This window comes from Salmo salar, chromosome 15 (assembly GCF_965601325.2).
Source record: "Salmo salar chromosome 15, fSalSal1, whole genome shotgun sequence".
NCBI classification, from domain to species: Eukaryota; Metazoa; Chordata; class Actinopteri; order Salmoniformes; family Salmonidae; genus Salmo; species Salmo salar.
Window position 1 is genome coordinate 85330359 of NC_138305.1, and position 13586 is coordinate 85343944.

Here is a 13586-nt window from a genome sequence, read left to right on the forward strand (position 1 = left end):
TCTCCAAAAGCTAATTGGAGTCAAGAGTCAACTAACCTGGAGTCGAATCAATGAGACGAGATTGGAGATTTTGGTTAGAGCTGCCCTGCCCCATAAATTATTTTGAGTTTGCTATTCACAAAAAGCATTGCCTGATGTGAACCATGCCTCGAACAAATGAGATCTCAGAAGACCTAAGATTAAGAATTGTTGCCTTGCATGAAGCTGGAAAGAGTTACAAAAGTATCTCTAAATGTCATTCCACGGAAGACAAATTGTCTGTAAATGGAGAAATTTCAGCACTATTGCAACTCTCCCTAGGAGTGGCCATCCTGCAAAGATGACTGCAAGAGCACAGCGCCGAATGCTCAATGAGGTTAAGATGAATCCTAGAGTATCAGCTAAAGACTTACTGAAATCTCTGGAAGATGCTAACATCTCTGTTGACGAGTCTACAATGTGTAAAACACTAAAGAAGAATGGTGTTCATGGGAGGACGCCATGGAAGAAGCCACTGCTGTCCAAAAAAAAACATTGCTGCACGTCTGAAGTTCGCAAAAGATCACCTGGGTGTTCCACAGCGCTACTGGCAAAATATTCTGTGGACAGATGAAACTAAAGTTGTGTTGTTTGGAAGGAACACACAACATTATGTGTGGATAAAAATAGGCACAGCACACCAACATCAAAACCTAACTGAACTGTAGACTATGGTGGAGGGAGCATCATGGTTTGAGGCTGCTTTGCTGCCTCAGGGCTTGGACCGTTTGCTATCATCGACGAAAAAATTAATTCCCAAGTTTATTAAAGACATTTTGCATGAGAATGTAAGGCTATCGGTCCGCCAATTGAAGCTCAACAGAAGTTAGGTGATGCAACAACCCAAAGACAAAAGTAAATCAACAACAGAATGGAGGAAAATAAGCCAACAGAGGAAAATAAGCCTTCTGGAGTGGCCAAGTCAGTCCTGACCTCAACCCGATTGAGATGCTGTGGCATGACCTCAAGAGAGCGGTTCACACCAGACATCCCAAGAGTATTGTGGACCTGAAATAGTTTTGTAAAGAGGAATGGTCCACAACGGTCCACCGTTGTGCAGGTCTGATCCGCATCTACAGAAAACATTTGGTTGGGGTTATTGCTGCCAAAGGAGGGTTAACCAGTTATTAAATCCAAGGGATCACATACCTTTTCCAACCTGCACTGTGAATGTTTACACGGTGTGTTCAATAAAGACATGAAATATTATAATTCTTTGTGTTATTAGTTTAATGAGTCTGTTGCTGTGACATCATCAGATAACATTTTATCACCAATTTATGCAGAAATCCAGGTAATTCACATACATTCAGGCCAAATAGTTCACTCTTGGTTTCATCAGATCCAGGTAATTCACATACTTTTTCTTTCCACTGTAACTGATTTCTGCTGTTGTAATATGCCAAGTTGTTTCCCCAGATAATCACATTGTGTCTATGCAGGCTGCTCTCTTTCCCAAGGAACCTGATGAATGCCAGTGACACGCGACGGGGCATCGCCAAAGCTTTCACTATGTGGAGTGACGTCTCACCCTTCAGCTTTAGAGAGGTTCCCGCTGACCAGGAGGCAGACATCAAGATAGGTGGGGGCACAACAAACATACTGTACCTAAAGCATATCAGGCATTATGACTGGCATATAATCCTATTCTAGTAGAAGGCCTACACAGTGAAATGGGTCTGAAATGCCATCAGCATTTGAATTGAACAAATCTGCCTCTACTGTATATTTATCTAATGTTCAGTGTGAATTATGCCTGAGAAAGAGTCTTGAGCACCTTCAAGCATGTGTAATAATTTTCAAGTGCCCTAAATCATGCAGAAGCTGTCTCAGTGGGAGCACCACGGTCTGGGACTCTTGTTCCATAAATAAATTATTGGTGCAAATGTGAGAAATGTCTGTCATCCCCAGGGGGATTGAGAAGTTTGTCCTTTGAAATCCATCATCTCCTAGACTGTATGTAGAGTGAGACAGAGGCTGAAAAGGCTGGAGGGTGTGTTTTGCATCTTGGCTGCTCTGACTAAGGCACGGCTCTCTCTTTTTGGCAGGCTTCTACCCCATCAACCACACAGACTGTCTGCAGTCCTACTTGCACCACTGTTTTGACGGCATTACTGGCGAACTGGCCCACGCCTTCTTCCCCCCAACGGGGGAGATCCACTTTGACGACCATGAGTATTGGATTCTGGGAAACATGCGCTTCAGCTGGAAAAAAGGCATGTACGTTTTTCTGAGTTTCTGTAAACTGCTGTTGTGGACTCAGCACCAAAGCTACTTGCAGGATGTCCAGCTCAATTATTGTCAGATGCACTGGGTTGAATAGTATAAATTGTAGTAGACACTGTAGTTGGTAATTATGTCTTGAAGCTGGAAAAGTAGACAGTGTAATACTTTTCCTAAATGTGTAATGGTTGGTTACTGTGAGTTTAGAGCAGGGATGGGCAACTGGCCCTTTTGAAGGCCCTCGGATCAATTTGGTTGGTCACTCAATTAGCCCATGTTAGCTAAGCATTTTAGATTGGTGAATTAGTCTATCGGCCAGCTATCTAAACATGTAGTAATCAAGGAGAGATTATTCAAAGAAAATTAACGAAAAACTAACTAGGTTTCCCCTTTTTATCTGTGAATTAATTGTCGGAGTAGAGAATAAACAATTTTGGATGACCATATGCATGTTAGGTAAAATAACAACCCAATGTTTATCTCACCGGATGAATTAACAGAAAGCTGACTAAATGTCCATGAGTGTTTCATGTGTGTTTTGACTTGTCCCCAAATTAATATAGTTGGTTCACAGTTGGTTTTGGTATTTTAACCTTTTCACAGTCCCCAGTCCAGAATTCAAGGAAACGTATCGTATTACATGATGACCACACCTCTCGCGTCGTGTGCGTGATCATTGCAAAATAAATGTACACATACATGTTATTCAATCATTGCACTCACACTGCTCGGGTGCGTCAACGAGCGTCTGCGTAGCCAGGCGCTAAAATAGAACTAGGATCTATTTGTGACGTTTGACGCGCTGAAAGTCCCGCCTCTCCCATCTCCTCATTGGTTTTTAGGAGCATTTACCCAAGTGGGTGATTGAAAGATGAACTGAGGTCCACACTCCAGTCCAATTGATAGTGGTAAAGCACCTTAAAAGGTTGGTTGCCAACCGCCATATAAAGTCCACAGAAGAAGAAGAAGCCTGAAGGAGGAGAGATTACAAGAAATTAACACGGTGGATTAATTGTCGGAGTAGAGGACCTTGTGCATTTCAGCTAAAATAACAACCCAATGTTTATATCCCAGGAGAAATTAAGTAGCAACAGCAAGCTAGCAAGCTAAATTGGAATACATGTTTAATGCTTTTCGACCTGTCCCCAAATTATTATAGTTGGTTCAGAGTTTGTTTTGATATTTCAACCTACGTGTCCTGGTCGTGTCTGGTGTGGGTGGACAAAATCAACATGTGTGTGAGTGGTCTGATCAGTATGTTATACAGAGCCATGATTGCATGGAACTCCCACCTTATACAGCGCAAATGAACTCCTTATGGCACAATGCCTCTCCCCGTGTGACCTATTTGTTGTGTATATGCACTGACATGTACAGTATGTGTAACTGATAGATGCACACACTCACATTACATGTTAATGTTTTTAAAGGTACTGTGCATTCGGAAAGTATTCAGACCCCTTTACTTTTTCCACAGTTGTCCTGTTGGAAGGTGAACCTTTGTCCCAGTCTGATGTCCTTAGTGCTTTGGAGCAGGTTTTCATCAAGGATCTCTTTGTACTTTGCTCCGTTCATCTTTCCCTCGATCCTGACTAGTCTTCCAGTCCCTGCCGCTAAAAAACATCCCCAGAGCATGATGCTGCCACCACCATGCTTCACCGTAGGGATGATGCCAGGTTTGCTTCAGATGTGACGCTTGACATTCAGGCCAAATAGTTCACTCTTGGTTTCATCAGACCAGAGAATTTTGTTTCTCATGGTCTGAGAATCCTTTAGGTGCTTTGGCAAACTCCAAGCGGGCTGTCATGTACCTTTTACTGAGGAGTGGGTGCAGAGATGGTTGTCCTTCTGGAAGGTTCTCCCATCTCCACAGAGGAACTCTGGAGCTCTGTCAGAGTGACCATCAGGTTCTTGGTCACCTCCCTGACCAAGGCCCAGAGGTGGGACCAACTCATTGTTTTACAAGTCACAAGTAAGTCTCAAGTCTTAGCACTCAAGTCAAGACCGTCAAGTATCAAGTCAAGTCTCAAGTCCTAAATGTTGAGTTTCGAGTCCTAAACAAGTCATAATGTGCTCTTCACCAAATGTAATACCATTTCATATTTTTAACAAGAATAGTAGTTAGTATATTACAGTTACACAAATCATGAATGCTTTTAAAAATGTCTATATATTTATTACTTTCCAAATAAACGTTATTTCCATGGAAATACATGGGTAAGAGCTATTGAGGATCGCTATGGGGCGCAATCGGGCGATGTAGGCTTGTACACAGTTGGCCAACCTTAACCACACACTGTGTGTGTGTGTGTGTGGTGTGTGTGTGTGTGTGTGTGGTGTGTGTGTGTGTGTGTGTGGTGTGTGTGTGTGTGTGTTACAGTAGGCTAACGTATGTCAATGGTTTTAGGAACAGCAGTAACATCAGGCAGGATTTAGGCTACCAACTGCCTAGCCAGTTGTAGCTCAATCTTGGATGCAATGATCACGTTCCAGCACTGACTGACTGTGTGGAGGCTCATTGATTTAACGTTATGTTAGCCTACATGCTATACTAGTAAAGTTATAAATTATATAGCTTTCGGCTATATTAGCCATGACTTCTTTGTGCAGCTTCAAATGTCGAACAAAGTTGGAAATTGTTGCGCCTCCGTCTGTAATTTTCTTCCCGCATGTTTTGCAAGTTGCAATCCGTTTTTTGTTGATAAATCAAATCAAATCAAATGTATTTATATAGCCCTTCTTACATCAGCTGATATATCAAAGTGCTGTACAGAAACCCAGCCTAAAACCCCAAACAGCAAGCAATGCAGGTGTAGAAGCACGGTACAGCGCGATACAGGGATAGAGCGTCGTCTTTATATCTGAAAATAATAATTTTGGGTAACTTCATCTGAATTCACCCGCCGATGTTCCTCTGCACTGCCATGCACAACTTTTTCTCAGCTGGCACAATTTGATTGGCTGCTGTGCGATTCAAACTGTAATCCGTTAAATTAAGAGTTGATGCGCTTCACACTTTTTTGAATAGCATCATTTTTAATATTTGGGCTTGGGGAGGGTATCAAGTCAGGTCGAGTCAACAGGCTCAAGTCCAAGTCAAGTCACGAGTCATTGGTGTTAAAGTCAAAGTCGAGTTGCAAGTCATCATATTTGTGACTCGAGTCTGACTTAAGGCCAAGTCATGTGACTCGAGTCCACACCTCTGCCAAGCCTCTTCTCCCCCGATTGCTCAGTTTGACCAAGAGACTTGGAGGTTCCAAACTTCTTCCATTTAAGAATGATGGAGGCCACTGTGTTCTTGGGGACCTTCAATGCTGACAAAGTGTTTTGGAACCCTTCCCCAGATCTGTGCCTCGACACAATCCTGTCACAGAGCTTTACGGACAATTCCTTTGACCTCATGGTTTTGTTTTTGCTCAGACATGCACTATCAACTGTGAGACATTATATAGACAAGTGTGTACCTTTTCAAATCATGTCCAATCAATTGCATTTACCACAGGTGGACTCCAATCAAATTGTAGAAACATTTCAAGGATGATCAATGGAAACAGGATGCACCGGAGCTCAATTTCGAGTCTCATAGCAAAGAGTCTGAATACTTATGTAAATAAGGTATTTATTTACAGATCTGGAGAATGGTAACAAAACATTTCGGCAGCATTGGACCTTCTTAATTCCGGCTCCGACAAAGATGGCCGCCTCGCTTCGCGTTCCTAGGAAACTATGCAGTATTTTGTTTTTTTATGTGTTATTTCTTACATTGTTACCCCAGATAATCTTAGGTTTTATTACATACAGTCGGGAGGAACTATTGGATATAAGAGCAACGTCAACTCACCAACATTACGACCAGGAATACGACTTTCCCAAAGCGGATTCTCTGTTTTGCCCACCACCCAGGACAATGGATCGGATCCCAGCCGGCAACCCAAAACAACGACGCCGTAGAAGGGGCAGACGGAGCGGACTTCTTGTCAGGCTCCGTGGACGGGCACATCGCACACCGCTCTTGAGCATACTACTCGCCAATGTCCAGTCTCTTGACAACAAGGTAGACGAAATCCGTGCAAGGGTAGCCTTACAGAGAGACATCAGAGACTGTAACGTTCTTTGTTTCACAGAAACATGGCTCACTCGAGACACGCTATCGGAGTCGGTACAGCCAGCTGGTTTCTTCACGCATCGCACCAACAGAAACAAGCATCTTTCTGGTAAGAAGAAGGGCGGGGGTGTATGCCTTATGATTAACGAGACGTGGTGTGATCATAACAACATACAGGAACTCAAGTCCTTCTGTTCACCTGACTTAGAAATCCTCAGAATCAAATGCCGACTGCATTATCTACCTAGAGAATTCTCTTTATATAACTCTTTATTATAATTACATCCGCATATATCCCCCCCAAGCAGACACATCGATGGCCCTGAACGAACTTCATTTGACTCTATGTAAACTGGAAACCACATATCCTGAGGCTGCATTTATTGTAGCTGGGCATTTTAACAAGGCTAATCTGAAAACAATGCTCCCTAAATTCTATCAGCATATCGATTGCGCTACCAGGGCTGGCAAAACCCTAGATCATTGTTATTCTAACTTCCGCGACGCATATAAGGCCCTCCACCGCCCTCCTTTCGGAAAAGCTGACCACGACTCCATTTTGTTGCTTCCAGCCTATAGACATAAACTAAAACAGGAAGCTCCCTCGCTCAGGTCTGTTCAACGCTGGTCCGACCAATCGGATTCCACGCTTCAAGATTGCTTCGATCACGTGGACTGGGATATGTTCCGCATTGCGGCGAACAACAACATTGACGAATACGCTGAGTCGGTGAGCGGGTTTATTAGCAAGTGCATCGGCGATGTCGTACCCACAGCATCTATTAAAACATTCCCAAACCAGAAACCGTGGATTGATGGCAGCATTTGCACAAAACTGAAAGCGCGAACCACTGCTTTTAATCAGGGCAAGGCGACCGGAAACATGACCGAATTTCAAACAGTGTAGCTATTCCCTCCGCATGGCAATCAAACAAGCTAAGCGTCGGTATAGAGACAAAGTAGAGTCGCAATTCAACAGCTCAGACACGAGAGGTATGTGGCAGAGTCTACAGTCAATCACGGACTATAAAAGGAAAACCAGCCCCGTCACGGACCAGGATGTCTTGCTCCCTGACAGACTAAACAACTTCTTTGCTTGCTTTGAGGAAAATACAGTGCCACTGACATGGCCCGCTACCAAAACCTGCGGGCTCTCCTTCACTGCAGCCGACGTGAGCAAAACATTTAAACGTGTCAACCCTCGCAAGGCTACAGACCCAGATGGCATCCCCAGCCGCGTCCTCAGAGCATGCGCAGACCGGCAGGCTGGTGTGTTTACGGACATATTCAATCAATCCTTATCCCAGTCTGCTGTCCCCGCATGCTTCAAGAGGGCCACCATTGTTCCTGTTCCCAAGAAAGCTAAGGTAACTGAGCTAAATGACTACCGCCCCGTAGCACTCACTTCCGTCATCATGAAGTGCTTTGAGAGACTAGTCAAGGACCATATCACCTCCACCCTACCTGACACCCTAGACCCACTCCAATTTACTTACCGCCCCAATAGGTCCACAGACGACGCAATCGCAATCACACTGCACACTGCCCTAACCCATCTGGACAAGAGGAATACCTATGTGAGAATGCTGTTCATCGACTACAGCTCAGCATTTAACACCATAGTACCCTCCAAACGACCCCGCCCTGTGCAACTGGGTCCTGGACTTCCTGACGGACCGCCCCCAGGTGGTGAGGGTAGGTAACAACATCTCCACCCCGCTTATCCTCAACACTGGGGCCCCACAAGGGTGCGTTCTCAGCTCTCTCCTGTACTCCCTGTTCACCCACGACTGAGTGGCCATGCACGCCTCCAACTCAATCATCAAGTTTGCAGACGACACTACAGTGGTTGGCTTGATTACCAACAACGACGAGTCGGCCTACAGGGAGGAGGTGAGGGCCCTCGGAGTGTGGTGTCAGGAAAATAACCTCACACTCAACGTCAACAAAACAAAGGAGATGATGGCCTTCCCTGTGGCTCAGTTGGTATAGCATGGTGTTTGCAACGCCAGGGTTGTGGGTTCGATTCCCACGGGGTGCCAGTACGGTAAAAAAAAAAAAAAAAAATGTATGAAATGAAATGAATGAAATGTATGCATTCACTACTGTAAGTCGCTCTGGATAAGAGCGTCTGCTAAATGACTAAAATGTAAATGTAATGATCGTGGACTTCAGGAAACAGCAGAGGAAGCACCCCCCTATCCACATCGATGGGACAGTAGTGGAGAGGGTAGAATGTTTTAAGTTCCTCGGCATACACATCACAGACAAACTGAAATGGTCCAACCACACAGACAGCATGGTGAAGAAGGCGCAGCAGCGCCTCTTCAACCTCAGGAGGCTGAAAAAATTTGGCTTGTCACCAAAAACACTCACAAACTTTTACAGATGCACAATCGAGAGCATCCTGTCGGGCTGTATCACCGCCTGGTACGGCAACTGCGCCGCCCATAACCGTAAGGCTCTCCAGAGGGTAGTGAGTTGTGCACAACGCATCACCGGGGGCAAACTACCTGCCCTCCAGGACACCTACACCACCAGATGTCACAGGAAGTCCAAAAAGATCATCAAGGACAACAACCACCCGAGCCACCCGAGCCACTGCCTGTTCACCCCGCTATCATCCAGAAGGTGGATGGGGCGGCAGGGTAGCCAAGTGTTTAGAGCGTTGGGCTAGTACCTGAAAGGTTGCAAGTTCGAATCCCCTAGCTGACAAGGTACAAGTCTTTCGTTCTGCCCCTGAACAAGGCAGTTAACCCACTGTTCCTAGGCCGTCATTGAAAATAAGAATTTGTTCTTAACTGACTTGCCTAGTTAAATAAAGGTGAAATAAAAAAGGCGAGGTCAGTACAGGTGCATCAAAGCAGGGACCGAGAGACTGAAAAACAGCTTCTATCTCAAGGCCATCAGACTGTTAAACAGCCATCACTAACATTGAGTGGCTGCTGCCAACATACTGACTCAACTCCAGCCACTTTAATAATGGAAAAATGTATGTAATAAATGTATCACTAGCCATTTTAACAATGCCACTTCATATAATGTTTACATACCCTATATTACTCATCTCATATGTATATACTGTACTCTATACCAGCTACTGCATCTTGCCATCTTGATGTAATGTATCACTAGCCACTTTTATATGTTAACATACACTACATTACTAATCTCATATGAATATACTGTACTCTATACCATCTACTGCATCTTGCCATCTTGATGTAATGTATCACTAGCCACTTTAAACAAGGCCACTTTTATATGTTTACATATCCTACATTACTCATCTCATATGTATATACTGTACTCTATACCATCCACTTCATCTTGCCTATGCCGTTCTATACCATCACTCATTCATATATTTTTTTTATGTACATATTCTTATTCATTCCTTTACACTTGTGTGTATAAGGTAATTGTTGTGAAATTGTTAGGTTAGATTACTCGTTGGATATTACTGCATTGTCGGAACTAGAAGCACAAGCATTTCGCCACACTCGCATTAACATCTGCTAACCATGTGTATGTGACAAATAAAATTTGATTTGATTTATTTCTGTTTTTTATTTGTAATAATTTTTCCAAAATGTCTAAAAACCTATTTTCACTGTCATTATGGGGTATTGTGTGTAGATTGATGAGGGGGGGGAAAACTATTTAATACATTTTAGAATAAGGCTGTAATGTAAAAAAAATTGGAAAAAGTCAAGGGGACTGAATAATTTCCGAATGGACTGAATATGAACTCAAAAGCAGAAGTAACTTCATATTTTATTTTTTTATCTCCAATTGGTTTATTGACATATTTACAAGGCTATTCTCAGCAGCAATAGCAGTTTTAAAAACACATCAGTATTGTAATATTCCATATTAAATATCAATATCTATATATACGTATATATATATATATATATATATATATATATATATATATATATATACATACATATACGTATATATATATGTATATATGTATGTATATATATATATGTATATTTATATATATGTATATATATATATATATATATATAGATATGTATATATCTATATATATGTATATATCTATACTCCAGACATGATGTCCCAGATGTGCTCAATTGGATTCAGGTCTGGGGAACGGGCGGGCCAGTCCATAGCATCAATGCCTTCCTCTTGCAGGAACTGCTGACACACTCCAGCCACATGAGGTCTAGCATTGTCTTGCATTAGGAGGAACCCAGGGCCAACCGCACCAGCATATGGTCTCACAAGGGGTCTGAGGATCTCATCTCGGTACCTAATGGCAGTCAGGCTACCACTGGCGAGCACATGGAGGGCTGTGCGGCCCCCCCAAAACATGACTGACCCACCGCCAAACCGGTCATGCTGGAGGATGTTGCAGGCAGCAGAACATTCTCCACGGCGTCTCCAGACTCTGTCACGTCTGTCACTTGCTCAGTGTGAACCTGCTTTCATCTGTGAAGAGCACAGGGCGCCAGTGGCGAATTTGCCAATCTTGGTGTTCTCTGGCAAATGCCAAACGTCCTGCACGGTGTTGGGCTGTAAGCACAACCCCCACCTGTGGACGTCGGGCCCTCATACCACCCTCATGGAGTCTGTTTCTGACCGTTTGAGCAGACACATGCACATTTGTGGCCTGCTGGAGGTCATTTTGCAGGGCTCTGGCAGTGCTCCTCCTTGCACAAAGGCGGAGGTAGCGGTCCTGCTGCTGGGTTGTTGCCCTCCTACGGCCTCCTCCATGTCTCCTGATGTACTGGCCTGTCTCCTGGTAGCGCCTCCATGCTCTGAACACTACGCTGACAGACACAGCAAACCTTCTTGCCACAGCTCGCATTGATGTGCCATCCTGGATGAGCTGCACTACCTGAGCCACTTGTGTGGGTTGTAGACTCCGTCTCATGCTACCACTAGAGTGAAAGCACCGCCAGCATTCAAAAGTGACCAAAACATCATCCAGGAAGCATAGGAACTGAAAAGTGGTCTGTGGTCCCCACCTGCAGAACCACTCCTTTATTGGGGGTGTCTTGCTTATTGCCTATAATTTCCACCTGTTGTCTATTCCATTTGCACAACAGCATGTGAAATGTATTGTCAATCAGTGTTGCTTCCTAAGTGGACAGTTTGATTTCACAGAAGTGTGATTGACTTGGAGTTACATTGTGTTGTTTAAGTGTTCCCTTTATTTTTTTGAGCAGTATATATATGTATATGTATATATATGTATATATGTGTATATATGTATATTATATGTATATATATATATATATATGTATAGTATATATATATGTATATATATATAGTATATATATATATGTATATATATATATGTATATATATATATGTATATATATATATATGTATACATATATATATATATACACATCACAGACAAACTGAAATGGTCCAACCACACAGACAGCGGGGGAAGAAGGCACAGCCTCTTCAACCTCAGGAGGCTGAAAAAATATATATGTGTGTATATATATATATATAAAAAAATATATATATGGCCTGACTCGCAGTTGGTGTTCCAATTCATCCCAAAGGTGTTGATGTCAGAGCTCTGTGCAGGCCAGTCAAGTTCTTCCACACCGATCTCGACAAACCATTTCTTTATGGACCTCACTTTGTGCACGGGGGCGTTGTCATGCTGAAACAGGAAAGGGCCTTCCCCAAACTGTTGCCACCAAGTTGGAAGCACAGAATCATCTACTATGTCATTGTATGCTGTAGTGTTAAGATTTCCCTTCACTGGAACTAAGTGGCCTCGTCCGAACCATAAAAAAGAAACGCAGACCATTATTCCTCCTCAACCAAAGTTTACAGTTGGCACTATGCATTTGGGCAGGTAGCGTTCCCCTGGCATCGGCCAAACCCAGATTCTTCCGTCGGACTGCCAGATGGTAAAGCGTGATTCATCACTCTAGAGAACGTGTTTCCACTGCTCCAGAGTCCAATGGCGGAGGGCTTTACACCACTCCAGACGACGCTTGGTAATGCGCATGGTGATCTTAGGCTTGTGTGCAGCTGCTCGTCCATGGAAAGCCATTTCATGAAGCTCCCGACAAACCGTTCTTGTGCTGACGTTGCTTCCAGAGGCAGTTTGGAACTCGGTAGTGAGTGTTGCAATCGAGGACAGACAATTTTTACGAGCTATGCACTTCAGCACTTGGCGTTCCTGTTCTGTGAGCTTGTGTGGCCTACCACTTCGCGGCTGAGCCGTTGTTGCTCCTAGACTTTTCCACTTCATAATAACAGCACTTACAGTTGACCGGGCATGTCTAGCAGGGCAGAAATACTGACTTGTTGGAAAGGTGTTATCCTATGACGGTGCCACATTGAAAGTCACTGAGCTCTTCAGTATGGGCCATTCTACTGCCAATGTTTGTCTATGGAGATTGCATGGTGGTGTGCTCAATTTTATACACCTGTCAGCAACGGGTGTGGCTGAAATCCACTCATTTGAAGGGGTGTCCACATACTTTTGTATATATAGTGTATTTCCGTGGATGAGGAAAAGAAGAGGGAAAGGACTTTAGCCACTTTAGACTATCAGGATGCATCACATCCGGCCGTGATTGGGAGTCCCATAGGGCGGTGCACAATTGGCCCAACATCGTCCGGGTTTGGCCGTCATTGTAAATAAAAATTTGGCCGTCATTGTAAATAAAAATGTGTTCTTAACTTACTTGCCTAGATAAAGGTTAAATAAAAAATAAAATAAATTGCTGAGACAGAATTAACAGTGTTGTGTTGTATGTGCAGGGGTGTGGCTGACAGACTTGGTCCACGTAGCGGCTCACGAGATCGGCCACATCCTGGGCCTCATGCACTCCCTGAACCCTAAGGCCATCATGCACCTGAACGCAACTCTGACGGGGCGCAAGCTCATCACACAAGACGAGGTGTGGGGCCTGCACCGACTCTACGGTATGCCAAGCACCCATAAGCAAATAGCCCTGTATTACAGACAGAGAGAAACAAATGGTGTTACATTGATTTGTAGCAGAAAACCATCGGTACTTAGCACATTTTAAACTTTAAAGAACCAATTTATATTGGCTTTATAGATCATTCATTAAGTCTTCATGAGCACTACATAGCTGCTTCACAAATAATTTAGACAACACCATTGCCTGCTACAAGTAAATGTGGCATTAATGAGTATTGTCAAACCTCTTATAATACAGTGAGTTATTGTAAATGTGCAGCCAGATTGTCTCCCCAAATGTCT

At 43.6% G+C, this 13586-nt stretch overlaps 1 protein-coding gene across 3 annotated transcripts in view; it reads left to right on the plus strand.

The window, feature by feature from the left end:
• Positions 1 to 13586, plus strand: part of LOC106572002 (matrix metalloproteinase-23) — a 28178-nt gene that overhangs the window by 12679 nt on the left and 1913 nt on the right. For 2 of the 3 annotated variants that reach the window (XM_014145691.3, XM_014145692.3), the window contains exons 3-5: positions 1461 to 1600; positions 2067 to 2234; positions 13118 to 13282. In XM_014145691.3, the coding sequence (XP_014001166.2) occupies positions 1461 to 1600; positions 2067 to 2234; positions 13118 to 13282 (473 nt within the window). Of the gene's footprint in view, positions 1 to 1460; positions 1601 to 2066; positions 2235 to 4633; positions 6456 to 13117; positions 13283 to 13586 lie in introns of those variants that run through there. The other variant, XM_082962113.1, reaches the window with a different exon arrangement.